Genomic DNA, 27,825 nt, shown 5'->3' on the forward strand with positions numbered 1-27,825 from the left:
ATGGGCGCCGCCGGTTCGTCCGCTCTGGGCCGCCTCGGCCTCCCCGCGCCGTCCCGGCCCGCCTGGCTCGGGGTGGCCGCGCTGGGACTGGCCGCCGTGGCGCTGGGGACGGTCGCCTGGCGCCGCGCGCGCTGCAGGCGGCGCCGGCGGCTGCAGCAGGTGGGCACCGTGGCGCAGCTCTGGATCTACCCGGTCAAGTCGTGCAAGGGGGTGCCGGTGAGCGCGGCGGAGTGCACGGCCTTGGGGCTGCGCTGCGGCCACTTGCGGGACAGGTAAGGCTGGGCCGGGGCTGCGTGGGGTGGGCTCCCGCCGGGCGGGAGCGGGTGGTCTGCAGAGTCCGCCGGCAGGTCCTTCCTTCCCTTACAATGGGGCAAGGACAAAGAGCTAGGAGCACTACCTCCCGACAGCGGACCCCGGGAGCCCGGGACCCTGGGCCTCTGTGTCCCGACCTAGTTCCCGGAGACAGCTGTCTCTCCGCCTCCTGCCGGCGCTTTTCCTTCTGCGTTCCTGCCCGGGACTGGTTTTGGCGCCCAGGTGGCTGCCAGTGTGCAAGCCGACTTGAGCTCCGTCTAGCGGAGGCGCCGAGCGTCCAGGGATTCGTCCCGCCACATTAGTTTTATTAATTGTCTCTGGAGAACTTGGGGAGACTTGGGGCCGCGAAGCCCAGCCCTCCTGCAGCGCACCCAGGTGGGGCTCATAGTCCAGATGACAGATGTTGCAGTTTAAGCTTCCGGCCGCTTTAGAAGTGCTGTTGTGCTGCCTTTTCCCGAATTCTCGCAAGGCCTCCTGCAGGGATGAAGAAACCGAGCTCCCGCGTCCCTGAGCCGGGAAACCAGGACTCTCCTTCTCTTGAGCACGCGGGTGCTTTGTGAGGTCCTGTTAGTAAAGCCCTGTGTGGGTGCTCACGATCTGCGTGAAGCCTCGGGGTGCAGGGAAGGCTGCAGAGGCCCCGAGCGAGCGGCTTTCTTCTCTGGGTCGGGCGTCAGGCCAGCCGGGAGCCTCGTTGTGAGGCTGCGCTTCAAGCGCGGTCCTCCCAGCCCAGCCCTCCCAGCTCCTGCAGGGAGCGCAGAGCGGAGCGGGGCTGTAGCCTTCCCGCCTTGAGGCCCCCCGGACAGAGGCAACTCACAGCATCAGTGAAGGGTGAGCTATGCGCCTTTGCTACAGGAAGGAAGCCAAGAGTCCTAGATATTTCATGGTTTGTACGGAGCTCCCCAACTCTGCAAGATGGTCGAATTTATTGAATTCGTTTTGTAGGCCCCAGAGGCAAAGGGCATTATTATTTTACTGTATGGACTGGGAATAGTTACTGAGCTCATATATTAATAAGGAACAATCAGAGCCTGCATTGTGGCCGACCCTATTTTTGTCCACCCACTACCACCAAGTATGATCGGGAGACGTCAACAAAGGCTTACTGTACTCAGTGTGACAAGTGCCAGGGAGCGCCAGAAACCGCCTGGCGTGGGCAGGAATGACTTCGTCACTTGAACTGAAAATTTACGAATTTTCAAATAATTATGAACTTTCCAGGCAAGTAAATTGGGAGAGGAACATTCTAGAGAGAGAGACACCGAGGAAGCTGGGTAAAGACCCGGATTTGGAGGGAAAGTATACTGGGGGAAAGGTGAGTGAGTTCTTTGAGGATTACGGGAAGGAATTGAAACCCGGCAGATATGTCTACACCACCGTGGCCAAAAGGTGGAATCAACCCAAATACCCACCCGCAGATGAGTGGATAAACAATATCTCTGCACAATGGAATATTGTTTGGCCACAGAAAGGAACGGAGTTCTGATATACGCTACAAGGTAGATAAATCTTTTTTTTTTAAAAGATTTTATTTACTTATTTGACAGAGAAATCACAAGTAGGCAGAGAAGCAGGCAGAGAGGGGGAAGCAGGCTCCCCGCTGAGCAGAGAGCCAGAGGCGGGGCTCGATCCCAGGACCCTGAGATCATGACTTGAGCTGAAGGCAGAGGCTTAAGGCACTGAGTCACCCACGTGCCCCCAGCGTAGATAAATCTTGAAAACATTATGTTAAGTGAAATAAACCAGACACAAAAGGACAGATGCATGATCCTAATTACATGAAATAGTTGAAGTGGGCAAATTCCTAGAGACAGGAAGTGGATTCGAGTTTACTAGGGGCTCAGAGGGAGGGGGGAATGGGGAGTTATTGCTTAATGGGGTTAAAGGTTCTATTTGGGATGATGAAAAGTTTTCGAAATTGATGGTGATGGTTGCATAACATTGTGAAGGTGCTTAATGCCCTGGAATTGTGCACCTAAAATGGTTAAAAACACATTAAAAAAAATACCCATTTTCTGTCTTGGGTTGTTTTGACGTTTCAGTGTTGTGGGTAATGCTGCTGTGAACATTAGTGTGCAAGGATCAGTGTGAGACGCTGTTTTCAATCCTTTTGGACATACCCAAGAGCATGCCAGGCATTTTATGTTATATATACTTTACAATAAAAAAAATTTAAAAAGGAAAAGGCTGGCCCGTGTGAGGGCACAGTGAGTTGTGAATGGCTGACAGGGCAGCTGGGTTACGTAGGGCCTTGCCTGCCTGGCCAAAGAGTTCGGGTTTTATCCTGAAAGCGGGAGCCATGAAGGGATTTTTCACGAGGGGGTGACACATTTAGATTGGTGGTTGGGAAAGATCAAACTGCAGGATGCCCGGCTGGCTCTGTGGGAGGAGTCTCAGGCCCTTGATCTTGGGGTCGTGAGTTCAGGCCCCCCCGTTGGGCATAGAGATTACTTCAAAATAGTAAAAAGAAAGGAAAGATCAGGCTGCCATCGTTACCTGGAAGAATTATGACATCAGAAGAATATTCATGTGCTGGTACGAAGGATTGGAGCAGGGCAGAGCTCCGGCTGGGTCCAGGATGAGGACCGGTAAATGGGCAGTTCAGGAAGGGGCTCCCACTCACCTTGTTTTCTCGTGTAGCTGAAGGATCTCGACCATGATGACCCACTAAAGGGATGCAAGGAAGCTCTTAACAACCTCCCCTATTTACCGGCAAGTTCTGTTTATGGATTCCGAAGGCACAAGCGGACTTTTATAACTGTGATCTCTTGATCCAGCGTGAACTGAAATTACCAGCGTGTCCGTATGTTTAGCTCCCATACGTGCAGCTGAGGAGTGACCTGTACAAAGGACTCCCCACCGCCCACCCTGGAACAGTTTCCAATCGTTCTTTTATCTTTTTTCTGGCAGGTACCTCTAGATCAGGAGTTTTGTGCCAGAAAAAATTTTGTCCATGGTATCAATAAACCTTGGAGCAAACTGCAGAATTCACCTCCCTGAATACTGAAACATTAATTTTTTTAAGAAGGTAGGGGTGGATTTGCCAAGGTGTAAGTGGTGTCTTATGCACTGTCCCCCCGGACTCCATGCTCTGAGAACAAGAGAGCAACCGTCCTATTATGCGCTGCTGGAGCCTGGGGCCTAGTGTGTGCCAGGCACAGTACCTCCCGGTGCCGTTAGCCTCTCTCTGGGAAATAGTTTGTTGTCATCTCTTTGGGGCATGTTTAATGAAACGGGTCAGAATTTCTGGCAGTTGAAATGAAAATATGATAACATCTTTGATTTCTGTGCCATCCCGGAGCTCAGAATGTTCTGAAGATCTTAGAAATATCGGATGCTTGACCGGTTCCTAAACCCTTTGAAATTAACCGACAGACTCAGTCGTGCTGTGCTGCTGAGTTGATGTTTAGGATGGATGCACAGATACACACACACAGACACACAGACTCACACACTAGGCTGACAGGGAGGAAATCCAAGAGGACAGCGTATGCCTGAAGCTCCCATGTGCAGATCTTGTGTTTTGAACACGGCAGGTTTTGGCTGGTGATCAACGAGAAGGGGAACATGGTGACGGCCCGGCAGGAGCCTCGGCTGGTCCTGATTTCCCTGACTTGCGAGGGTGATGCCCTGACCCTCAGTGCAGCCTACACGCAGGACTTGCAGTTGCCTCTCAAGACACCGGCCACGAATGCGGTGTACAAGTGCAGGTAAGGAAGGCGTAGAGAAAGTCACGCCACTAGAGGATGAAGGACAGGGATGGGATGGGAGTGACAGCAGACGATGTTCGGAAGATGTGAGATGAGACCTGCGTATTGCCGTCAGACTTGGCCTGTTATGCCCGGGGAGACTGGAACCTTCCAAATCTGAGTTAGGAAGGGAGTGGCAAATGTTTTTGTGAACTGTGCAGTTTAGTACCGGTGAAAGAAAGTTCTAAGATAGAAAAGACAACTGTAGCCAGGAGAGTGCTCTGACCTGCGTGTACCCGGGGGTCTATGTGTGCGACTGCGAGGGTGGGGGTTTCAGGCAGGAAGGGGCTCTGCCCAGAGGCTTACTCTTCGCCTGACATTAGCAGGGCTGCAAGGAAACAGTCTAAGAAAACTAGCTTTGCTTCTGAGAATGCATGTCTCGAGGTGATTTTTTTATCCATAATGGGAAATTAGAGTTTGGTCTAATTGTACTCCTGTCATTGTTTTCTGCATTTTGAACTAAAATGCATTGTGAACGCTTAATGGAGTCCATAGCCTATCATCGCAAATAACATCACATCAAAAAATGTAGATCTGAATTAGTTGAAAAATATCTAAAGACTCCCAAAAGCGATACCCATCTAATTTCTGTAATAGTTCAGAGGTTCAGACTAATATGTTCTTATTTTAATTTGATGTCTTTTAACTATATTCATTCTTTTAACTATATTCATAGTTGAAAAACTGGAAAATACTAAAAGGAGTAAACAAAAACCTGTGAGCTAACTATAAGTAATACACTGATGTTTTCTGTAAAAAAAAGACTCTGATAAAAATCAGAGTCTTGAATACGGCCATATACTTGATATGTTTAGTACTTTTTCATATTGCTAAAAATCTTCAAAGATAACAATTTTCACATTGGCCTAACATTTCATTCTGAGGGTGCATCCTATAATTCATTTTAACATGTTCCCACAATTAAATATTTGGATTATTTTCCAGTTTTTCCAGGTGCGAAGAAGAATGTGACAGTTATCTCAGTGTTTGTTCAAAAGGCTTATTATTTCCTTAAGGAGAAATTTTTAGTGGTGGTTTTGCTAGAAACAAGAAACTATAACCTTTGATGTATGTGCTAAATAGTTTTGCCAAATGGTTACGCTAACTGTATAGCAATCAGTATTTTGTGGGTATCTCTGTCTAATTGCATTCTGACCACTATGTTAAAAAATATTTGGCCATTTTATAGGGAAAAAAATCGCAATTTCTTGTTGCTTTCATTTGCATTTAATTTTTATCTGAGGCAAACTTTTTATTTTTAATTTTTTTTAGAGTAGGCTCTGCATCCAGCGATGGGGCTTGAACTCATGACCCCAAGATCAAAGAGTTGTATCCTCCACCAGCTGAGCCAGCCAGGCGCCCTCGAGGCAAACTTTTTAATATGTCTGTTGTAATTTGTGTTATATATTTGCTCATGTTCTGGTTCCTGTTTGTTTGCCAAGACTAGGTATTTACCCATATTTTCTTGTGTTTTTTTTTTTTTTTCCCACTTCATTATTAATTCATTTGGAATTACGTGGAAACTTTTTTCATGGCCCCATACAGGCTCTTTGGTCCACACTCAAAGACTAAACAAGAACGTGTTTGGAAATTGCAAAATGAGAAGGTTTAGACATGTTACAATAGTTCACAGACTCTTTTTTTTTTTTTTTTAAGATTTTATTTATTTCACAGACAGAGATCACAAGTAGGCAGAGAGGCAGGCAGAGAGAAGAGAGGAGGAAGCAGTTCCCCCGCCGAGCAGAGAGCCCGATGTGGGGCTTGATCCCAGAAGCCTGGGATCATGACCTGAGCCGAAGGCAGAGGCTTTAACCCACTGAGCCACCCAGGTGCCCCTAGTTCACAGACTCTTAGGGCAAGTATATCAAGGACCTTTTCGACCTCGGTTTCCTTTGGCAGCCCAGGCCATTCTCTCATGGATTTTTAGCTTCAGCCCACAGTCTCCTAAAGATTTCTTTCTTTTTTTTTTTTTTTTAAAGATTTTATTTATTTGTCAGAGAGAGAGAGAGGGAGAGAGAGCAAGCACAGGCAGACAGAATGACAGGCAGAGGCAGAGGGAGAAGCAGGCTCCCTGCCGAGCAAGGAGCCTGATGCGGGACTCGATCCGAGGACGCTGGGATCATGACCTGAGCCGAAGGCAGCTGCTTAACCAACTGAGCCACCCAGGCGTCCCTCTTTTTTTTTTTTTTAAAGATTTATTTATTTATTTATTTGACAGACAGAGATCACAAGTAGGAGAGAGGCAGGGAGAGAGAGAGAGAGGAGGAAACAAGCTCCCGGCCAAGCAGAAAGCCTGATCTGGGGCTCAATCCCAGGACCCCGGGATCATGATCTGAGCCGAAGGCAGAGGCTTAACCTACTGAGCCGTGCAGGGGCCCCATCTCCTAAAGATTTTGGATGAGTCTTAGGGCCCTGGGGTCACTTTCAAAAGGTCGTGATCACAACCAATACACCTGTTTTTACTGTTGAAGTTCTTGCTTGATTTTCTTACAAGCCATGCCAGCTGCTGATGGGATACAGAGAATTAGGGCCACTCAATGGATTATCCATTTGGATTTTTTTTTTTTTTTTGGCTTGGTTTTTTTGGGACAGAGTATCAGTGGAATATTGGACCCAATGACACAGCTGAGGCTGCACAGAACACAGGAGAAATGTGGGAAGAGAAAGGAAGAAGGCAGAGAACAAATCGTGCTAATTTAAGGGCCTCATGTTGTGGGTATTTATGAATCTTCTCTACTGAAGGCAGTTAGTAAAGAATGGAGGAGGTAACTCCTACTCAGATGTGAAGACAGCTACACAGAACCCTGAGCAACATGAGAAGTCAGTGAAACCTGACATCACTAGGAGAGCATAGGAACCTAGTCACGTATTTCAAAGACACGGAGGTGTGTGATTTACCCAACAAGACATGCAGATAGCTGTTTTAAGGAAACTCCATGAGCTACAAGAAAACATGGAGAGACAATTCAGTGAAAACAGGAAAATAATAAATGGACAAAGTGAGAAGCTAAACAAAGAGATAGAAATGATTTAAAAAAAAACAAAGAGAAATTCTGGAAGAATAAAATGAATGAAATAAAAAATGCCTAGAATGTTATCAGCAGCAACATGGGTCAAGCAAAGGGAGGAATCTGTGGGGTTGAAAATCAGAACTTTGAAATTATCCAGTCAGAGGAGAATAAATGAAAGAGAATGAAAAAGAGTGAAAAAAGCCAATGTGCTGTATTGATTACCATTAAAAGAAACAATTGGTGAATTATTGGAGTTCCAGAAGAAGAAAAAAAGTGGAAGTGGCAGAAAACTTACTTAGAGAAGTAATGGCTGAAAACTTCCTAAATCTGGGGAGACCTTTGCATCTCCATGTTTGTGAAGCTTATAGGTCACCAACAGACTTAAATAGAGCCTCTCCCAGACATTATAATAAATCAATCAAAAAGCAAAGAAAAAGAATCTTTTTTTTTTTTTTAAAGATTTTATTTATTTATTTGACAGAGAGAGAGACAGCGAGAGAGGGAACACAAGCAGGGGGAGTGGGAAAGGGAGAAGCAGGCTTCCCGCCGAGCAGGGAACCTGACGTGGGGCTCGATCCCAGGACGCTGGAATCATGACCTGAGCCGAAGGCAGACGCCCAACAACTGGGCCACCCAGGCGCCCAAAAGAAAAAGAATCTTAAAAGCAGCAAAAGATAAGAAGCTCGTAACTTACAAGGGAACCCCCATAAGGCGATCAGCCGACTTCTCAGCAGAAACGTTACAGGCTAGCAGAGAATGGGATGATCAAGAATGTTGCCAGTCAAGAGTACCCGCTCTGGCAAAGTTAGCCTTTAGAAATGAAGGACAGATAAGGATTTTCCCAGACGAACACAAGCTGACGGAGTTCGTCACCACCACATCTGTCTCACAGGAGATGCTAAAAGAAGTTCTTCAAGCTGGAAGGAAAAATGCTAATTAGTAAGAGGAGAGCATATGAAAATATACAACACACTGATAAAAGTAAACACAGGCGTGGGGCACCTGCTGGCTCAGTTGGTAGAGTATGTAACTCTTGATCTTGGGGTCATGAGGTTGAGCCCCATGTTGGGTGTAGAGATTACTAAAATAAATAAATAAATAAATAATAAACAAAGAATCAAATTGAGAATATTCTAATACTGTAATATGTGGTACGTTAATCACTTAACTCTAGCATAATGGTTAAAGGGCCAGAATATTAAAACTATAGGTACAATAATTTGTCAATAAATATGCAGTATAAAACCAGTAAATTGTGACATTAGAAACATAAAAGGGGGTGGGAAGTTAAAGGGTAGAGCTTTGTATGAGATCTAAGTTGTCATCATAAAATAGACTGCTATATCTATAAGAGGTTTTAACTAAACCTTATGGATAACCACAAAGCAAAAACCCTTCAGTGGAATCATAAAAGATAAAGGGAAGGAAATCAAAGCATTCCACTATGGAAAATCATCGATTTACAAAGGAAGATAGAAAAAGAGGAAGAAAGGAACAAGGGAATTACAAAACAGCTAGAAAATAACAAGATGACATTATCTTAGTTATCAATAATAGTAATCAATAATACAACAGCTGGGGGGGAGGGGCAGAGGGAGAGGCAAGAGAGAATCTTAAACAGGCCCCATGCCCAGTGTGGAGCCTGATGTGGGGTTCAGTCTCACGACCCTGAGATCACATCTGAGTGGAAATCAAGAGTTGAATGCTTAACTGACTGTGTCCCCCAGGTGCCTCTAGGTATTAATAATTAATGGAAATGGATTAAATTCTCCAAAGGCACATGTATATGCTGCCTCTTAGAGACTCACTTCAACTTTAGGGACACACCCAGGCTCTGGGTGAAGGGTTGAGAAAAGATAATTCAACACATTTGGAAACCAAAAACCAAAAGAGAGCAAGGGTTGCTGTATTTAGTCAAACAAAACAGACTTTCAGCCAAAGATTGTAATAAGAGACAAAGAAGGTCATTATATAATGAAAAGGAATAATTTTTTAAAAATTTTATCTATTTGAGAGAGAGAGAGAGAGAGAGAGCACAAGCCAGGGATGGGTGGGGAAGGCGGGGGAGGGATAAGCAGACTCCTTGCTGAGCAGAGAGCACGATGCTGGGCTCAGTCCCCGGACCCTGAGATCATGACCTGAGCTGAAGGCAGACGCTCAGCCGACTGAGCCACCCAGGCGCCCTGAAAGGGATAAATTCATCAAGAATATGTACCAATCATAAATATATATGCCCCCCCCGCTTTGGAGTTCCTAAATATTAATATATTTATTATAATATTAATATATGTAATATATTAATATATATTAATATATTTACTAATTTACTAATACTAACAGAATGGACAAGACAGCAATAGTCCGGCCTTAGTTATCCCACTTTCAGTGATGGATAGATCACCTGGAGAGAAAATCAATAGTGAAATGTTGGCCTTGAACCATACTTCACACCAGGTGGACCTAACCGACATTCACAGAACATTCTCTCCAACAGCAGCAGAATACACCTTCCGCTCAAGGACATGAGGGGCCTTCTCCAGTGGAGGTCCTGTGATAGGTCACAGAACAAGTCAGCAAACTGAAGAAGACTGAAATCATATTAAATACTTTTACAACCACAATGGTATGAAACCGGAAGCCAAAATAGGAGGAGAGCTGAAACGTTTACAAACACACAGAAATTGAACACTACACTCAGACCAACCAGTGAGTCAAAGAAGAAATCGAAAGGGAAGTTTAAGAAAACATCTTGAAACAAACGAAAATGGAAACACAACTTACCAAAACCTGTGGGACGCAGCAAAAGCAGTTCTCAGGGAGAAGTTTGTAGTGATAAACGCTGACATTAAAAAAAAGAAAGATCTCAAATAAATAGCCTAATTTTATACCTCAAGGAGTTAAGAAAAAAAAAAAAAACACACTAAGCCAGAAGTTAACGTAAAGAAGGAAATAACAAAGATCAGAGCAGAAATAAATGAAACAGAGGCCAGAGCAATCATAGAAAAGATCAACAAAACCAAGAGCTGGTTTATTTATTTTTAATTTTTAAAAAATTTGAGGATAGGGGTGTCTGGGTGGTTCAGTTGTTAAGCATCTGCCTTCGGCTCAGGCCAGGATCCCGGGGTCCTGGGATTGAGTCCCACATAGGGCTCTCTGCTCAGTGGGAAGCCTGCTTCTCCCTCTCCCACTCCCCCTGCTTGTGCACTTGCTTCTCCCTCTCCCACTCCCCCTGCTTGTGCGCTCTCTCTCTCTTTTGCTGTCTCTCTCTCTCTCTGTCAAATAAATAAATAAAATCTTAAACAAACAAACAAACAAAAAACCCAAATGTGTTCATCACCTGTTTGTTATCCTTAAGGCTTCTGGTCAACATAGGCTATTAGTAGTTAAAATTTTGGGGAGTCAACATTTAGATGTGGATTTTCCACCGCATGGAGGGTTGATGCCCCCAACCCCACAGGTTCAAGAGTCAACTGTTACTTACTTAATGTTTTCCTTCAAATTGATTCAGCTTTTAAAAAAGACCTTAAAGGCATTTATTTATTTATTTTTCTTATTCTTGGTATTTCTTTACAGGATATGTAGTGAGTTCATTTACATACATCTTCAGTAGTGAACTATCAAAGGCTTTTAATTCTATAAGAAATGTGTATCTCGGGGCGCCTGGGGGATCAGTGGGTTAAGTGTCTGCCTTTAAGGCTCAGGTCGTGATGCCGGGTCCTGGGATGGAGTCCCACATTGGGCTTCCTGCTCAGCGGGAAGTCTGCTTCTCCTTCTGCCTGCTGCTCCCCCTGCTTGTGTGCTTTCTCTCTCGTTCTTTCTCTCTCTGACGAATAAATAAATAGAATCTTAAAAAAAAAAAAAAAGAAACGTGTCTCTCATGCACTAATACTGGATTTAATAGGCGTAAGATAGACTATCAGCATAACTTGAATCAGCTTTTCTAAAGCGCATTCTGGAATTCTGGGGAACAACAGGCATTAGGATATTAACTTTAGAAAGGTTTTAGTAGGGCCACCTGGGTGGCTCAGTGGGTTAAAGCCTCTGCCTTCAGCTCAGGTCATGATCTCAGGGTCCTGGGATAGAGCCCCACGTCGGGCTCTCTGCTCATCAGGAAGCCTGCATCCCTCTCTCTGCCTGCCTCTCTGCCTACTGTGATCTCTGTCTGTCAAATAAATAAATAAGATTTAAAAAAAAAAAAGGAAGATTTTAGTAGATTCTGGCAGGTAATCATGCGGGCAGGTCCTAAACCCCTGGTTTCTTCAATTCTGCAGGTGGTGCTTATTGTGCCTGTGGCTGTCCCAGGCTGAGCCCCCTCCCCACGGAGTGATGCCTGTCTCCTAAGTCCTGGGAACAGCCCCCTCCTCCTTTTTTCTTTCTCTGCTTGGGGCTTCTTATTCTCTGCAAATGGTCTTCAGCTCTGTACCTGTTCATTACCGTGGGTTTCTCTTCTCAGATGGACACATGTTATTTCTTCATAGAAATTAGATTATTGCCTTGTATATATTTGCTGTTCTGAACATGATTTAAAATTCTAATCCCAGATTAAAAGTTTTTTTTTTAATATTTTATTTATTTGACAGAGAGAAATCACAACTAGGCAGAGAGGCAGGAGGAAGCAGGCTCCCTGTGGAGCAGAGAGCCCGATGCGGGGCTCGATCCCAGGACCCTGAGATCACAACCTGAGCCGAAGGCAGAGGCCCCAACCCACCGAGCCACCCAGGCGCCCCTAAAAGTTTTTTTTTTTAATGTTGAGTTCATTTACTTATAGTACAATTAATTAGTTAATTTGATGTCGTGAGGATGAAAGTACTTTTCCCTTCCCTGCTGAACAGGAATCCGTGATTTGTGGGACTTGATGAAAGGAACTAATTTGGTGAAGGGGTGAATTTAGATTTTCTTCCTTTTTCTCTGATGAATGGTGCCATAGACAGCTGAGAAACATGTTCCTATTTTAAATGAGACTGATGAAGAACGAAGTTGCTGTATTTCTATTAATTTTACCCTAAAATATAGGCTGGGCATAATTTCCTGTTCTGTGGACAAACCCCTAAAGGAAGGATCCTTTATTTTTTTTATTTCAAAATTAAGATGTGTAAAATTTTACTGTTTTGGAGCAGCGTGGGTTCAGCATGAGATACTTTTTTCTTTATTCTTTTTGCTGCTTCTGCTGCTTGAAATGGATTTTTGTTTTGTTTTGTTTTGTGGTGATTTTGCCTCTACTTTCTGTCATTTTACAGAAAGGACAATTTTTTTTAAAGGTTTTATTTATTTATTTGACAGACAGAAATCACAAGTAGGCAGAGAGGCAGGCAGGAGTGGGGGGTCAGTCTTCCCGCTGAGCAGACAGCCCGATGCGGGGCTCGATCCCAGGATCCTGGGATCATGACCTGAGCTGAAGGCAGAGGCTTAACCCACTGAGCCATCCAGGCGCCCCCAGAAAGGACAATCTTAAAGGCATTTATTTAAAAAGGAAACCTTGGAAGTTCCTGGGTGGCTCACTCAGTTAAGTGTCCAACTCTTAATATCGGCTCAGGTCTTGATCTCAGGGTTGTGAGTTCAAGCCCCACTTTCGGCTCTGGGCATGGAGCCTACTTTAAAAAAAAAAAATAGGGAAACGTTATATGGGTACCTAAACAATTTGCCAGGTAGAGAAGGTAATTGAAATAATAAATATGCTATAAATGGAATGTTACCCAATTCTAGCTAGAAATATTGCCTACAGAGAGGTCTCTGGACCTGAGGTCTTTCTTTTTAAAAAGAGATGAATATCATGTGTTGCTAGAAGTTAAAGCCGTGCTATCATGAAACCGAACAGAAATCACATTCTCTCTGTGCAATTCACCCTTCTTTCCTGTTGTACCCAAGACCCAGTCTTACCTTGAAGAACGACAGTAGTATTGATCCTATAGCTCCCACGCAGTCCTGCATCCTGGATGTCTGGGGCTGGGACAGGGGTGGGGGGAGGGGTAACTTCAGTGGTATGCTGATTGCTAGCAATCAAATCAAATTGGATTATTGTCTATAATGTTTTAGATTTTTTTTAAATTTTATTTATTTATTTGTCAGCAAGAGTGAGCACAGGCAGACAGAGTGGCAGGCAGAGGCAGAGGGAGAAGCAGGCTCCCTCCTGAGCAAGGAGCCTGATGTGGGACTCGATCCCAGGACGCTGGGATCACGACCCAAGCTGAAGGCAGCCGCTTAACCAACTGAGCCACCCAGGCGTCCCTATAATGTTTTAGATTTTATAGGACATTTCGCACACATGGCTGCCTCTAGTTTCATTATCTTCATACTGGTAACGTTTAGCTGGGCCTATCAGGAGAGATTTCTGGTTCCTCTCCAGCTGGGGGAGCCAGGTTTTGCTTTAATGACAAGTTTACTTTATACTGACACATTCGTTTTCTTCCGGAGAACACCATATCTTTTCAAACCTATGATCTTATTTTATTTTCCCGTGCATGCCTTACAAACAGGGAGGCACAGGTATGCATCACTCTGTTATGAAACTGGGGAAAGCAAGGCTTGAAATGGACTTCACTGAGCCTCACACAGGGGTTTGGAGGCAGGGCCAGGCTAAAATCATGTTTCCTGGTAAGTAAAGCATCACAGTGACATCCCGGCTTTTCGGATGTGTGTAGGACACGCTAGGTATCCAGATTTTCAAACCCGTGGCCATTCTCTGCTCCTGTCCCCCCGCCCCCCCTGCAGAGTGCACGGCCTGGAGATCGAGGGCAGGGACTGTGGGGAGGCTGCGGCCCAGTGGATTACGGGCTTCTTGAAGACGCAGCCCTACCGCCTGGTGCACTTCGAGCCTCACCTGCGACCGAGAAATTCTCACCAAATATTGGACGCGTTCCGGCCCACCGACCAGGTCAGAGGAGCATCCCTTGCCTTTGACCCTTGTTGTGTTCTGTGGAAGGCAGCTTCCTCGGGGGTGCAGAGCCCATCAGGAGGGGCAGCCTGTCTGCTGAGCTCCGCTCTGTTGGTTTGCCAGGCAACCCCCCCAACTCCCTGCCACAAGCTTGGCCCAAGCTGCGGCTGGAGATTATAAACGACAGGCAAAACAAAGCCCTTCCTTTGGAAGCTTCGTCTGTGTTTCTTGATTTGGGGGACTCTTGCATTTTTCCCATGGCCATCTCCCTTCCTATCTATGGAAGCATTCCAGTGTCAGCAGGGTTTCAAAACTGTTCTATATCCAGATCTTTTCCACTCTGTTTCTGTAGTTGTATGTGGAGTCCAGCCTTTTTACCGTGTGATTGCAATGGTCCGATCACTGTTGGGCAAATGCGTATGAGGGTGTGGAGATCCACAGGCTTAAAGTGACCAGATTGGCCCTTTCAGGAATAAGGCTGCGAGGATTCATCAAAAGGAGGGTTGGTAGCCCGATGCTACGGTAGCACAATTATTATGGCTGTTAAAAAAATTATATAAATAGAAAACGGACTTGATGTTGATTTGCAGGTTGCATAAAAAATAGGTATCCAGGGAATCAATTAATTTTTTTTTTCAACCGTCTTGAGGTCATCAAACTCATCAACATTGGGGAAGTTGAGGCTTGGAAAGGTGGAGTGACTTCCTTAAAGGCACTTGGCCGGTGGCAACTCTTGATCCCGAGGCCACGTTCTCTTCATTCCATCCTGTGATTCCTGTTATCTGTAAGGCTGCTTAAGAGTTCTGAACCACTGTGACTTTTCTACAGAAAGAACTAAAGAAATACGTAGAAATATTGTGTGCGTGCACGCGCGGATGTGCGTGTGCACACGGGGTGGGGGAGCTGGGGAGGAGAGGGTTCCAGGAACTAGGCACATGGGACACATGTGACCTCTGTGTGCCACATTCTAACCATTTCTATTTCCTTACCAGATTGCGTACTCTGATGCCAGCCCATTCTTGATCCTGTCTGAGGCATCGTTGGCAGATCTCAACTCCAGGCTGGAGAAGAAAGTTAAAGTGACGAACTTCAGGCCCAATATCGTAATTTCAGGCTGTGGTGTCTATGCCGAGGTAACAGGATACCTTCCTTGTCCCTCTCCTTGGATTTAACTTTTTTTTTTTAGGGTATAGGAGTCTCTAACGTTGCATTAGATTATTGAAGAATTCATTAATTATTGCTTGTATGCTAGACAATTCAGAGTTTTGATTTCTGGAGCATCTGATCAGGACAGACTTCCGCAGGGAGGGCGGAAATACAAATGTACAAATGACATGCTGGTGTCAGGGGGCTGTTCTGGGTCTGAGACTTCTAATGACAGTTCCCAGTAGGTAGAGTAGTTTCCCTGCCAGCTTTATGTGGTGTAAAATACATGACATGTGTGGGCCATGGATCAGAAGCAGGTGTGTTCATGTCTTGTCGAAGCTGGCTTTCCTGTTCAGTCGATGGCCGCAGGAGAAGTCAGGCATTTACAGTATGGCTGCTGCGGGGGTCAGGGAGAGGTGGGAGCAGAGCCCCCAGGCTGGATGGCGCTGCCCTAAAATTCTTCCAGTGCCACCGTTGACCTGCGCTCACATGTCTTTGCTATGGCTTAGCGTGGAGGGTTCCCACCACGTGACATGGTTCTGGTGGCAGACTTAGCTTTGTCGTTGTCTTTGGACATTTTGTTGGGTTCTCTCCCTCGTCAGCCATGAAGGCAAAGTTTGGAGGCCTGGGGGTTTGGGGAGTGACGACCACCCATCTGTGGATACTCGACAGGCACTAGTTCTCAGATGGGAGTTCTAGAGTTGGGATGGTGCGTGTTTCTAGATGGAAAGCGGAGGGGACGGGAAGGGGGCAGAACCGAATCCACGTGACTGAGTTCTAATCCCTTCTACTCAAGGGAACGGATTCTGGCTTTCTGTCATGCTGTGAGGAGGCAGCTACGTGTGCTCAAAGAAGCAGTCTAGGAATTTGAGGCTCACACGCAAACCCGAGGCTTTGAGGTGGGCCATCAGCTTCCTCGCTGGCCTCTGTAGGACCCTATGCGCTCCCTCTAAGGCTCCTTTACCTGCATGGAGAATGAGGTGATCCTTTCTGCCCAGGATTACCTTGCAGGTTTATTAAAGGACCAATTTGGGTGCGCCTGGATGGCTCAATGATGCCTTCAGCTCACGTCATGATCTCAGGATCCTGGGATCGAGCCCCGCATCGGGCTCTGTGCTGAGCGGGGAGCCTGCTTCCTCCTCTCTCTGTCTGCCTCTCTGCCTACTTGTGATCTTTCTCTCTGTGTCAAATAAATAAATGAAACCTTAAAAAAAAAAAGACCAATTTGGCTAGGGTAACTTATGAAAAGTATAAATGCTGTGTGAGGCAGTGGAGGGCAACGGATGTGCCCCCAGACCCCATCCTTATGTAAAGCGCTCTGAGCACATCAAGTCTTCCAAAGATGGCAGGTCCGCTCCTAGTGTGAGGCCGGACACACGCTCTCCCCCGGGAGCCGGGACTGGGCTGTCTCTCCGTGGTCCGCTGTGACGAGGGAACTCGTCGGCCCTTGCTCACGTCCAGCACAGTTCAGCTGGGCTCAGGCAAGAGGGAAAAATCAGTGTGGGCTGCCTTTGCCCATCTCATTGATACTCATCTCGCCCCAGCTGTGGCCAGTAAAGCAGTTTCTCTGGAGGGTTTTCCTTCTCGGGGAAGAGAAAGGAGCGGGGAGGATTTCTGCTTAATGCTCACACTGTGCTTTGCAGCCCAGGGAGGTGAAGTCATCATTCCCGTTTTATTAGGGGGAGGGGGGAGGAGAGGCCCGGAGAGGTGAGCTGGCTCACCCCGGGCTACCCCATGGCAAGAAGTGGAGGAGCTGGGTCTTGAACCCAGACTGTACCAGGGGCCAAAGGAACTCTGAGCATTGCAGGGGGTATGCATGAGGTTGGGGCACCAGATGTGAATCCACCTGCTTCACTAAGTGGCGGTGTGACCCTGGACAGGTCCTTGTACCCCTGAGGCCTCTGCTTCCTGCAGGTGTTAAATGCTGATGATTTCAGCTGGCCCGTCCCCTGAGGGCAGCTGTCAGAATCAAGGTCAGTAATCTGCGGAAAAGCTCGTAGGCACAGAGAGTGTCACAGAGAGGTGGGGGAGGGTTTCTGTCCAGCAGTCAGAGCGAAGGGGCCTGGCTCAGGCATTCCCCCAGCTATGACCGACTTAAGCTTCTTTCCCGCTGCGATCCCTGAGCCCTGGGTCTTGTTGATGATGTTTCCTACCCCAGAGTTCCGAGATGGTCAGTTGTCGATGAAACTGAGTGCGGAGGAGATGGCCCAGAGTAGGACCTTTGGTTTGGATTCGTTTGAACTGAATCTTGCTCTGGAAGCCTTCATTTCCTTCCAACTCTGAGTGCTCCCTCACAGGGAACATTTCGGTTTAAGTCAGATGTTAACATGACACTGGCTGAGCTCATTTTGTCCTAGCGTGTCTGTCATCACACTGTGAGCTGGCACCCCCGTGTCCGGTGCAATATGTATAGACACATGGAAAAACAGGGTTGAAGAAACAAGCTGCTTCTTCCAAGGAGATCACAGTCCCAGGTGAACAGATTGTGAGCAGGCCAGGAGGATGGTGAGTGCAGGGTGGTAGGTGACTCTGGGGTGTGACTGACCCAGACTGGATGGGACATGCTGGCCCCCAACGGTCTGCTCAGGCTCCAAGCATCCCAAGGCTCAGGCCTTAGACCCATTTACATCTCTGGCTTTCCTTATGGTGGACTTTTTTTTTTTTAACCTTATTTATCTGTGACTCAGCCCTCAGCCGTTTCTGGTGTACCTGAAAGGGGCTCAGGAAATAATTCTTTGATGGGTAATAAATGAACCCACATTTCTCTTTTTGGATCTTTTATGTTTTTTAATAACCACGGTGCCCCCTGGTGGACAGACACACACAGAACAGGCTGGGGTTGCTCCAGTTTGGGTGCGGTTTTTTTGGACCCTTGCGACACCAACAGTTCAAAGCCCCACTTTATGATTAAAAACTGTAATACATAGGGGGCCCCTGGGTGGCTCAGTGGGTTAAAGCCTCTACCTTTGGCTCGGGTCATGATCCCGGGGCCCGGGGTCCTGGGATCAAGCCCCGCATCGGGCTCTCTGCTCGGCAGGGGGCCTGCTTCCTCCTCTCTCTCTGCCTGCCTCTCTGCCTACTTGTGATCTCTGTCAAATAAATAAATAAAATCTTAAAAAAAATAAAAACTTTAATACATAATAGCAAAAATGATACACACTCTTAGAGTTAAAATTCTGAGTCTGCAAGTCTCTTTCTGGCTTGTGACCAACAAAGGCCTGGGCAGGTTGGTTTTAATTTAGGAATTTTTGTCTTCAGGCAGCCTGCGACTCTCTGCCAGGGTAAGAAGTTCAGGGCTCTGATCAGATGTCCTTTGTCTCCTCAGTGTCTTCCTTCTAATCGTTCCCTGAGTCTCCTGACCCTTCTTTTGTGCCTTCCAAAATCTCTGTTCTGGAAGGTTCTATTCAAATCCTATCTTTTCCATAAAACCTCTGCCAGGGGAGATGCAAGGTAAACCTACCAGTGCCCTCAGGGTCTAAATCCCCAGAGGAGGAGGACAAGAACAGGTTAGGGCGATCCCCCTCCAAGCCCTTTCTCTCTGTCTCCCATGCCCTCTGGGGGCCCCAAGCCTTCCATTCCCACCTCCTCGAGCCCAGTGGCATCTGTCGGGGGTGGGGGACGTTTCCATCACAGTGTGACCAGTGGGAGCAGAGAGAGCCTTTCACGTCAGGAAGATGAACAGACATGTCACAGGCCGAGAGGGGACAGGAGGGTGTGTGGCTTCTCAGGGTTGACGTAAACATCTGCCATCTTGGGTGTACATGGCTCCATCGGGCGGCATGTCATGTGAAGTCCCTACATGGTCAGGGCGAGGTCTCAGAAGGGCTCAAAGGAATTTTGTGCTTTGTCCCCTAGGATTCGTGGGATGAGCTGCTTATTGGTGAGGTGATAATGAAAAGAATAATGGCTTGTTCCAGGTAAAGTTCCTCTAGCCCTGGCCAGGAGAGGGAGGGGCGGGCCAAGGCTAGTCCTCTCTGCCCCTTGTATGATGTTTTGTGTGTGTGTGTGTGTCCAGGTGCATTTTAACGACGGTGGACCCAGATACCGGCGTCATGAGCAGGAAGGAGCCGCTGGAGACCCTGAAGAGGTAGGACTAGGCAGCATGATCTTTCTAGAAGCTGTGAAAATACCACCAACATGCAGTCTTCAAGCTGCAGGGGGTCCCAGTGACTGGGTAACTTGGGCAGTATTCCTGGGGGCCGTGGTTCCTAGAGGGCCTGCTGGCACAGATCATTTTATTTCTCATCTGGAGTTCACAATTCAAGCGAACCCATTAAGAAATGCGTTGTTTATATTTTGGCAAATTATACTATGAAGTGAGTATTAGATGATACTAAAAACCTGTTGGGTGTGATAATGGCATTGTGATGGAAGAATTTCCCCCATATATTTTGGGGAGGGGTGTTGAAATAAGTAGGGAAGTGTCTGGGATGGGCTATATATTATTCTAACAACAACAACAAACAAAGGTCACGTGGAAAAATATGTCAAACCTTGATTAATAGAATCTGGGGGATAATTACAGGAGGATTCCTTGCAGCATTTCTACTTTTATGTTTACTCTAAAATACTCATAATAAAAAATAAAAGAAATTTTAAGTGAAAGATACAGAGAACAAGTTCAGATTGCATAGAAAGATAGTTAAAATAATGTGGATTTTTATTTTATTTTATTTATTTATTTTTTAAAGGGTTTTAATTATTTATTTGTCAGAGAGAAAGGAGAGGGCACAGGCAGGCAGAGTGGCAGGCAGAGGCAGAGCGAGAAGCAGGCTCCCTGCTGAGCAAGGACTCGATCCCAGGATGCTGGGATCATGACCTGAGCCGAAGGCAGCTGCTTAACTGACTGAGCCTCCCAGGTGTCCCAGTAACTTGGATTTTTAAAAGCTGATTACAAAATAGCATATATAGTATTTTTTTAATTTGATTTTGCTTTTTAGTTTTTTTTTTTATTAAAGATTTACTTATTTATTTGAGAGAGAGCGAGCCAGCGAGCAGAGGACAGGGCAGAAGGAGAGGGAGAGAGAATCTCAAGCAGGCTCCACGCCCAGCACGGGGCTGGACTTAAGTCTCAATCCCATGACCCTGAGATCATGACCTGAGCCTAAACCAAGAATCAGATGCTCAACTGACTGAGTCCCCAGGCACCCCCTGATTTTATTTTTTAAAATATACAAATGCACATGAGTGATAAAGGTTTGAAAGTTTATAAGCCAAAATGTTAATGGAGATGCTCTTGTGGTAATGGAATTATGGGCAAATCTGTATATTCTTATACGTAGTCTTTAGATTTTCTGCAATCAACTGTGTTACTTTTGCTAAAATGTCAGTTCAGGACCTGAGCGCTGCAGTGGTGGTATCTGCCCACTGTGGGGCTGGAGGGGTGCTGTCGGGTCTCATCTCTGCAGCTCCCGAGCCCCTCAGCTTTGACCCTGACCTGTGTCCCCGGAAGCTCTAAGAGAGGGGGAGGGGAAGGCATGGAGCGCGGTGGTGGCTGCTTCAGACAAAGCCCCAGAAGACTTGGGGCAGGAACGCAGTTGGTGCCATCTGGCTCTAAAACTGTCGTGGGAGAGCACAGTGAGGGGTCTGTGTGACCAGACTCATTGCCCTGGAATGTGAGTCCTGCCACCTGCCCCCGCCCCAGCATTCACCCCCACGCCCCCCCACCCTCTCTCACAAACCTTGTAGCCTTCTTTGGCCCAACACCAATCTTTTTCTGCCCATCTTGCTGTTCCAAAAGCTACTATCTGGCCATTCCTGGGCCGGCTGAAGCCCTGGGGTAGATGGCTGTTGTCCCAGCCAGCAAATCACCCCAGGCATGAGGCTCTGGGCCTGCCCCCAGAAGCCAGCACCCATAGTCTGGGAAGACGGGTGTCCTTCATGAGGGCCAGGCCACAAGGCAGAGAAGCTGGTCAGGAGTAAAGTCAGACAAGCTGGGTGAGCTTAAGGAGAGGCATTCTTGAACTGAAAAGCAAATGGCTGCTTTCCATTTGGTCCCCACCACTCAGCGTGGATTTGCCAGAACATTCCAAGAGATGGTGCAGACCAGCCTAAGGCAAATCTCATCATTTTCAGGGGTGTTGTCTGTTTCTCAATCCTCAAAACAATGTGAATTCACTTTCTTGTTTTCACTTAATTTTATTACTTCATATTAAGAACTTATTATGTTAAAACATTTGAGTTTTGTACATTTCACTCCATGAACATCTCCCCCATCAAAAAAAAAGTATGGAAAATTTTAACTCTAGGGGGATGATGTACCAGCTGAACTGTTTAGAGATGAAATCCACGGATGTCTGTGAGTTATTTGGAAATGCCAAAAAATTATAATGCATTGATGGATGGATACAAATGTGATCAAGGAAGTGTTGTAAAGTGTTATGGGTAGTGGGGTACATGGGTGGCTCAGTCAGTTAAGCGACTGCCTTCAGCTCAGACCATGTTCCCAGAGTGCTGGGACTGAGCCCCACATCAGGTTCCTGGCTCAGCAGGAAGCCTGCTTCTCCCCCTGCTTGTGCTTGCTTGCTCTCTCTCTCTCTGTGTGTGTGTGTCACATAAATAAATAAATAATCTTTCAAAAAAAAGTATTATGGGTAGAGTCCAGGGGGTTGGTAAATGGGTGTTTGCTATAAAATTCTTCTAACTTGTTCGCGTGTCTGGGAATTGTAACACTCCTATGTGTGTTGAAACAGTCAGGGGAGCAGGGTTTTGAGAAGTGGCGATGACAGACGAGCTATTCCTCAAACGCTCTCACTCACCGTTGGAACAAAGCAGAATGTGGTCTTCCTACCTCCTTCCTACCTCCTGTTGCCACAGAGGAGCTGCAGGGAGAAGGGCAGGTTGGGGGGAGCCCCGTCCTGGGAGTCAGGAACCCCGTGCTCACCAGCTGCATCCCCTCTCGCCGGCCAGGGTGTTCTTCCCTCCGACATAAGCTGGGTAGGACAGATCTGGATGATTCTGTGTGCAAACCCGCTGAGTGGTTTTGGGACCTGACCCGTCTCTCCCCACAACATGCTACTCGGTTACCCTGGACTTAGTGTCTCCGCAGGAACCCGCCCTTGAAAGCACTCGGGTGTTCAGATCCGTCCCCTGAATCTTTTGTGCTCACGTCCATCGGGAAGCTGTGTTTCTAGAACGAGGATCATGGACCCAAACACAGAGCGAGGGCAAGCAGGTGGGGGTCACGGGAAGCCAGCACAGCACCCCGATAACCCGCAGGCTTTCCGCCGTCCAGCAGTCATGCCCTACTGGCTCCTAATAGCCCAGGAGACAGGGCGGCCAGGCTAGGGGTCTCCTCCGATCTCTTACGGAGGTGGAAATGGCCATAGATGTAGTGATTTATGCTCTCCCCAGGACAGGTAGCCTTAAATCCGGAAGAGAAAGGCTGGGTCTCGCGGCATAAATCATGGGAAGCGAAGCAAACAGCAGTGTGCAGAACACCTCTCTCAGGCAAGGGGCTCGGGGCCACACTGCTTTCCATTTTCCTGTGTCCTCAGGTGCCATGGGCTGTGCTGCTTCGAGAACGCAAGGGAGACCTCTGCCAGCCTTATCCACTGAAGCCTCTTGCTTGCAGGCAAAGTGCGGGACGGCAGAGCAATGAGAGAAAAAGTAATAGTCTGTGACTGCTGAATGTCTGCAGGCGGGGGGCTCCGGGGAGCCTTTGTCTATAAGGTCCTCGCCATGGGCAGCACGGGGGAGGCCTGCTGGCTCCTGGGAAAATAGGAAGATGGAATGATTCTTTCTTTCCTTCCTTTCCCCCTCCCTCCCTTCCTCCCTCCCTCCTTCCTTTCTTTCTTCCTTCCCTCCTTCCTTTCTGTCTTTCAAGATTTTGTTTATTTATTTTATTTTAGAGAGGGGGGGAGAGAGGGACAGGGAGAGAGAATCCCAAGAAGACTCCACTCTGAGTGCAGAGCCCGACACGGAACTCAATCCCATGACCCTGAGATCGTGACCTGAGCTGAAACCAAGAGTTGTACGCTCAACCGACTGAGCCACCCAGGCGCCCCCAGTCTTTTCCTTAATAAGGGAGAGTGATTTCCACACTGTTCACTAGGGCTTAGGAGTGGTGGGAGCCTGTCACTGCTGCTTCCCCAACTTCTGGCTCCTAATAGAAAGAGGAGAGCACGTTTGCTTTGTAGATGCAAAAATTTTGTTGGACACATGAACACTTTGACATGAAGGACATTGGCTCCTTGTGTTAGGCTGTGTTGAGCTAAAGACAGAAAGCTGTAGTGGTACTCCTGGGGGAGGAGACAGACACCCCCAGCCCCATCTGGCTCTGTCACCAGCTGCTTGGGTGACCTCAGCAAGCTGCTTAACTTAATGCTTCAGTTTCCTTAATGGTAAACACTGGGCTAATAATACCTCTCCTGGCTGATCAGAATAAGGCAATAAATATGATTTTTAAAAATAGGTGATAAAATATTGTATACAATGCCCACGTAGGCTCTGGTTGGTGATAATCTTGGTCTGTGAACTTGATACCATCTGGGAGAGGGAGAAGCCGGAAGCCACTTCTCTCTGTTTTCTGAAATTAGAGCCAACCCAGATCTGCTCAGCCTCTAGGGCTTCTCTCCCCTGAGCTGCCTTCACAGGACTGTTTCATTCTTAACCTGGCCATCAGGTTAGTGGGTTTGTGAGGCCTCAGAAGTCGCCTGTGCCCCAAGGTGGGGACCCAGCGGTGACCAGAGAGAGACCCTGCTTGTCGTCATGGCCTCGGGCTTTGACCAGTAACGGAGCAGACCAGGCAGAGTAAATGACGAGCAGCCCTCCCGGTGGGCAGGACTTTACAGGTGGTGTTTCCGCTCCCACCTCACCCTTCCAGGCTGGAGACCCCTGCTTAAGTGCTGCGAAGTGGCTGGGACCTCCTGCTCAGTAGTTGTATGTTTCCTATTCATTGAAAAGGAAATGCATTAAGAAAGTAGATTTTAAATGAGTTCGTAATTTATTAATTATCTTTGAACAAAATCGTAGATGATCCTGGGAAGATAGTGCTGTTTGCTGTCTGTCCAACAAAGAGCTTGGTGTGCACGGGCATTCGCAGAGCGCTCGCAGTACCCGCTTATCCCCACGAGGGGTCGCCGATGATCTCGTTAATGGGGGCTTCCGAGAGCCTGCAGAGGGGGCGAGGGCTGGGGAGGCTTGTAGGGGAAGGAGGGCCTCGCAGACAGCTGGCTCCCCGCAGCCACAGAGCTTACCGAGTTTCTCTTCCTAGGCCGCGAAATGGCCTGCCACCTGCGAACCAGGTGACCAAGTCTGCGCTCCTACAAACCAACTTGTTCGCCCCACCTTGCACTGATTAAGGGGCTGGGCTGGAAGGGGCCCTCCCCTCTCAGTCACCTGCTGGGGGAGTCTCTGTGAGCGGTTGATGGGAACAGGCAGGTGGAACCCACGAGTGGCCTGCCCCCGTGTACAAGAACTAATAGTAACCTGCTCAGTTCTTCTCAGGTCTGTGCGTGTCCCCAGGTGGTACGGAGATGGCCAGGGATCAATCACATCCCTGATCAGAATAAGGCATATAAATATGCCGGAAGCCGGTGACTGTGGGTGCAGTGGCCAGACCCCGCCTGACCACTGAGATCTGTGCTCTGGGGCACGCTGCTTCCTCCTCTGAGACTCAGCTGTGAAATGGAGAGAAATCACATTCTCACCTAGGCTTGTTTTAAGGATTAGGAGATTGCTGTGTGAGTCCTTCAGAACGTTCAGGGCCCCCTCCGACCCCCCCCCCCGCCCCCGATAATTGGAGTTGGGGAATCAGGCTACAGGACTCCAATCCTCTCTGACAGACACAGACCCTAAAATGTCGCTGGTGCTGTGTGCTGATGGGAGAGGCAGGTGAGGGAGGAACCTGGGCTCCTGGGGTCCAAGGTCATTGCAGGGACCTGACCCCTGAACTTGGGGCAGCGGGCAGGGGGGAGAAGGGGGGAGTACTCAGGGCGAGGCAGGGCAGCCTGGAGCAGCAGCTCCTGGCCCTCACCCACCCACCCATTGCTCATTTGTTTGTTCAGCTGACCTTGTAGCAGAGGCCACAGTGGGCCAGGCTCTGTAGCAGGCTCAGGGAGGCCGCAGGGATTGGGGACCGGGACCTGGCAGGGCACCTGCATCCTGGCGAGGAGCCAAGGGTCCCGGAAGGAGCCTCTGGATTTGATCAGCTCCAGTTTCTGATGCGAAGAACAAAATAAGGACCCGGATGCCACACAAGCTTTCTTTTCTTTCTTTTTTCTTTTAAAGCACTGTAGAATGAAATGAAGACTTTCTATAAAAGTGTTTGAAATAGAAAGATGATATAACGTTGGAGCTTGCTTCGTTGAGATACTGAAGGAAAACTTGCTCCTGGGTGGTGGTGGGGGGGTGGGGCGGGGGGACGAATGTCGCCATGTTGTTCCCACTCACTGTACCTGGGGCTACTGGTGTTTTCTGCTGGACTAAGATATTTGTGCTAATTCTGCTAGAGGCTTTTAGTCACTCACGCATTCATCCATTGATGAATGGTTGTGGGTCACTGGGGACATGTGGGGCCCAGAGCTGGGTGTGAGCAGTGCCACAGAGTTCGTCACAGCTGCTGCTCTCCAGGGACCCTCTGTCTTGCAGACGGACGGACGTGTGCCCTGACTACAGGACAGGGCATGGGAGTGTTCCAGGGCTAGGCAGGGACACCCTGAGGATGGGAAAATTACTCCTGGCTGGGGGCTCCCGGGCTTCCTTTCTACGAAATGGGGCATTTGAGTTGGACCTGGAGGGCGAGGTAGAATTTTAACACACGGGGAAATGAAAGAGGGGCATCTCACGGGAGCCAGCCAAGTACAAAGCAAGATAAAAGGACTTTGAGGGATCCAGTGGAGAGCGACACAGGTGCAGGTAAGGGGCAGAGGGTGACAGGTTTGAAAAGCTGCTGGGGCCAGGTTGCGAGCCTTGCACACCCTTCTGAAGGGCTGGAATGTTATTCTGTAGGCACTCAATGAGCCATCGAGAGTGTCCGAGCTTAGGCATGATTAAGACCAGAGCAAAACTAAGAACATCATATAGTGTAGCACCAACAGTGAACTGGGAGCCGGGGAGCGGAGAATGAGGAGAAGAGGTTGGTTCAGAAGTTGTCACAGCGATCCGAGCATGCCGGAAGCAAGGTGGTGGCCGTGAGAGAAACCGTGAGCAGATCCAGTGATGCGGGGAAGGACTTGGCAACTGTGGACAAGCGGTGGAGAGTGAGGGGGAGGGGGTACTGCAGGCCTCCAGGGCTCTAAGCCTGGGGCACTGGTGGGGATGCTGGTCCTAGTGAGGAGGGATGTCTAGAAGAAGAAAGGTGGTAACATGTGTCTAAACCTCTCAAGTACCTTATCGCTTAATGCTGCAAACGGGAACATTCCATGGAGGAAAGATGTGGGCGTCTGGCCATGGGGGGCTCTTCTGTGGTTTGTGCCTGCGGGCAGGCTGCTCCCACCCAACCCCAGGAGGTGCTCCTCTGTTAGACTTTGGTGGGAATGGTGCCCCCTGGTGGCCCTGTAGGGGGTGGACAGTTACCTTAGCCGGGAAGGAATCCTGGCTGTTTGAGCTCTTGCTCCTGTCTGTTGGGCTGTGACTCATGGCGATCTTTCTCCTACTGCAGCTATCGTCTCTGTGACCCTTCTGAGCAGAAGCTGTATGGAAAATCACCTCTCTTCGGGCAGTTTTTTGTTCTGGAAAACAAAGGGACCATCAAAGTGGGAGACCCTGTGTACCTGTTGGCCCAGGAGTAGGAATCATGTTCTGGAATGTCAGCTACCTTTGAAAAAATGCACTCAAAAATTGCCAACACCGGAGGCCTAGTTCTGGAACTGACGCCTCAGCATTTTCTTTAGATCTGTGACTTCCAAGCATTTTGTCTTTTGGACTTCCTGGTGCCTCAGTGCCCCCCACCCAGTGCCTTTGTGTAAAGCAAAGAAATGCAGTCATGATAACTTAAGAGGACTTCAGTAAGTCGCTTAAATGACGAGAAAATTCTGAAAACCCCTTTTGTAACGGTGACTGTGGGATCTGTGCTCCTCCTTTTCCATTTATCTATCCAGAGGGCTAACCTCCATCATCTCATTACTGGTCCATAGAGAAAGAGAAGAGAAGAGCAAGAGGAAGAGTGGGCAGGTGAGGGGAATGTTCTGGAAAAATGCGATGGACACAGACTAGCTCCCCAGATAAGGCTGGAGGGTCACATCGCTTTTCTCCTCAAGCCCTAGACTAGCTTTTGAGAAGGCAGAAAGAGCCTGACCTTTGGGAAACAATCAAGATGTTAATTTTCCATGGGTCATCTAGGACCTTGCTCCTCAGACAATGTCTGCACAGGTTTGATAGATCCTTCGTAGCATGGGGTGTCTCTGGGCTGGAGAACAACAGGCATGTCAGGGTAGGAAGTCAGCTCAGAGCAGCATTGCTGTCAGACTCTGATACGGAACATGTGAAAAGCAAGACAAAAACTTCCTCGCCTTGCAACAAAATATCAAATACATCTCATTAGTAATCCCAAAGCTTTCCCAACATAGGAGAGTAGACAGTAGCACTAGAGCACAACATCAAACTAGAGACCCCTAGTTGGATGTTGTCCGAGAGGCTGTTTAATGTTGTCCAGGGAAATGATGGTGTCACCTATTAGCAAAAGAGCCAAAAGAAGGGGCCAGGAGAGGATGCCACCTAGTGGTGGTGAATGGTAGCTCAGCCCATGCTGTGGAAAACATTGAAAAAATACCCGTGGATGGGTTTTAATTTTCCATCT

At 47.9% G+C, this 27,825-nt stretch overlaps 1 protein-coding gene across 1 annotated transcript; it reads left to right on the plus strand.

The window, feature by feature from the left end:
* On the plus strand, positions 1-26,851 carry MTARC1 (mitochondrial amidoxime reducing component 1). The gene is made up of 7 exons (XM_032872961.1): positions 1-272; positions 3,846-4,019; positions 13,778-13,940; positions 14,933-15,073; positions 18,942-19,003; positions 19,102-19,173; positions 26,689-26,851. Exons 1-7 carry the CDS (start codon positions 1-3, stop codon positions 26,816-26,818), a joined length of 1,014 nt encoding a protein of 337 aa, XP_032728852.1. The 3' UTR covers positions 26,819-26,851.
* The last annotated feature ends 974 nt before the right edge of the window (positions 26,852-27,825 follow it).

Source organism: Lontra canadensis, unplaced genomic scaffold, assembly GCF_010015895.1.
Source record: "Lontra canadensis isolate GAN:19392208 unplaced genomic scaffold, GSC_riverotter_1.0 scaffold46, whole genome shotgun sequence".
Taxonomy (NCBI): domain Eukaryota; kingdom Metazoa; phylum Chordata; class Mammalia; order Carnivora; family Mustelidae; genus Lontra; species Lontra canadensis.

What these genes read in the sequence shown, in the direction of transcription:
- MTARC1 (XM_032872961.1), top strand. Translation starts at nt 1, where the DNA reads ATGGGCGCCGCCGGTTCGTCCGCTCTGGGCCGCCTCGGCCTCCCCGCG. An exon ending in TGCGGCCACTTGCGGGACAG is followed by an intron (nt 273 to 3,845) that starts GTAAGGCTGGGC and finishes TGAACACGGCAG; the next exon opens with GTTTTGGCTGGTGATCAACG. An exon ending in CGTTCCGGCCCACCGACCAG is followed by an intron (nt 13,941 to 14,932) that starts GTCAGAGGAGCA and finishes TTTCCTTACCAG; the next exon opens with ATTGCGTACTCTGATGCCAG.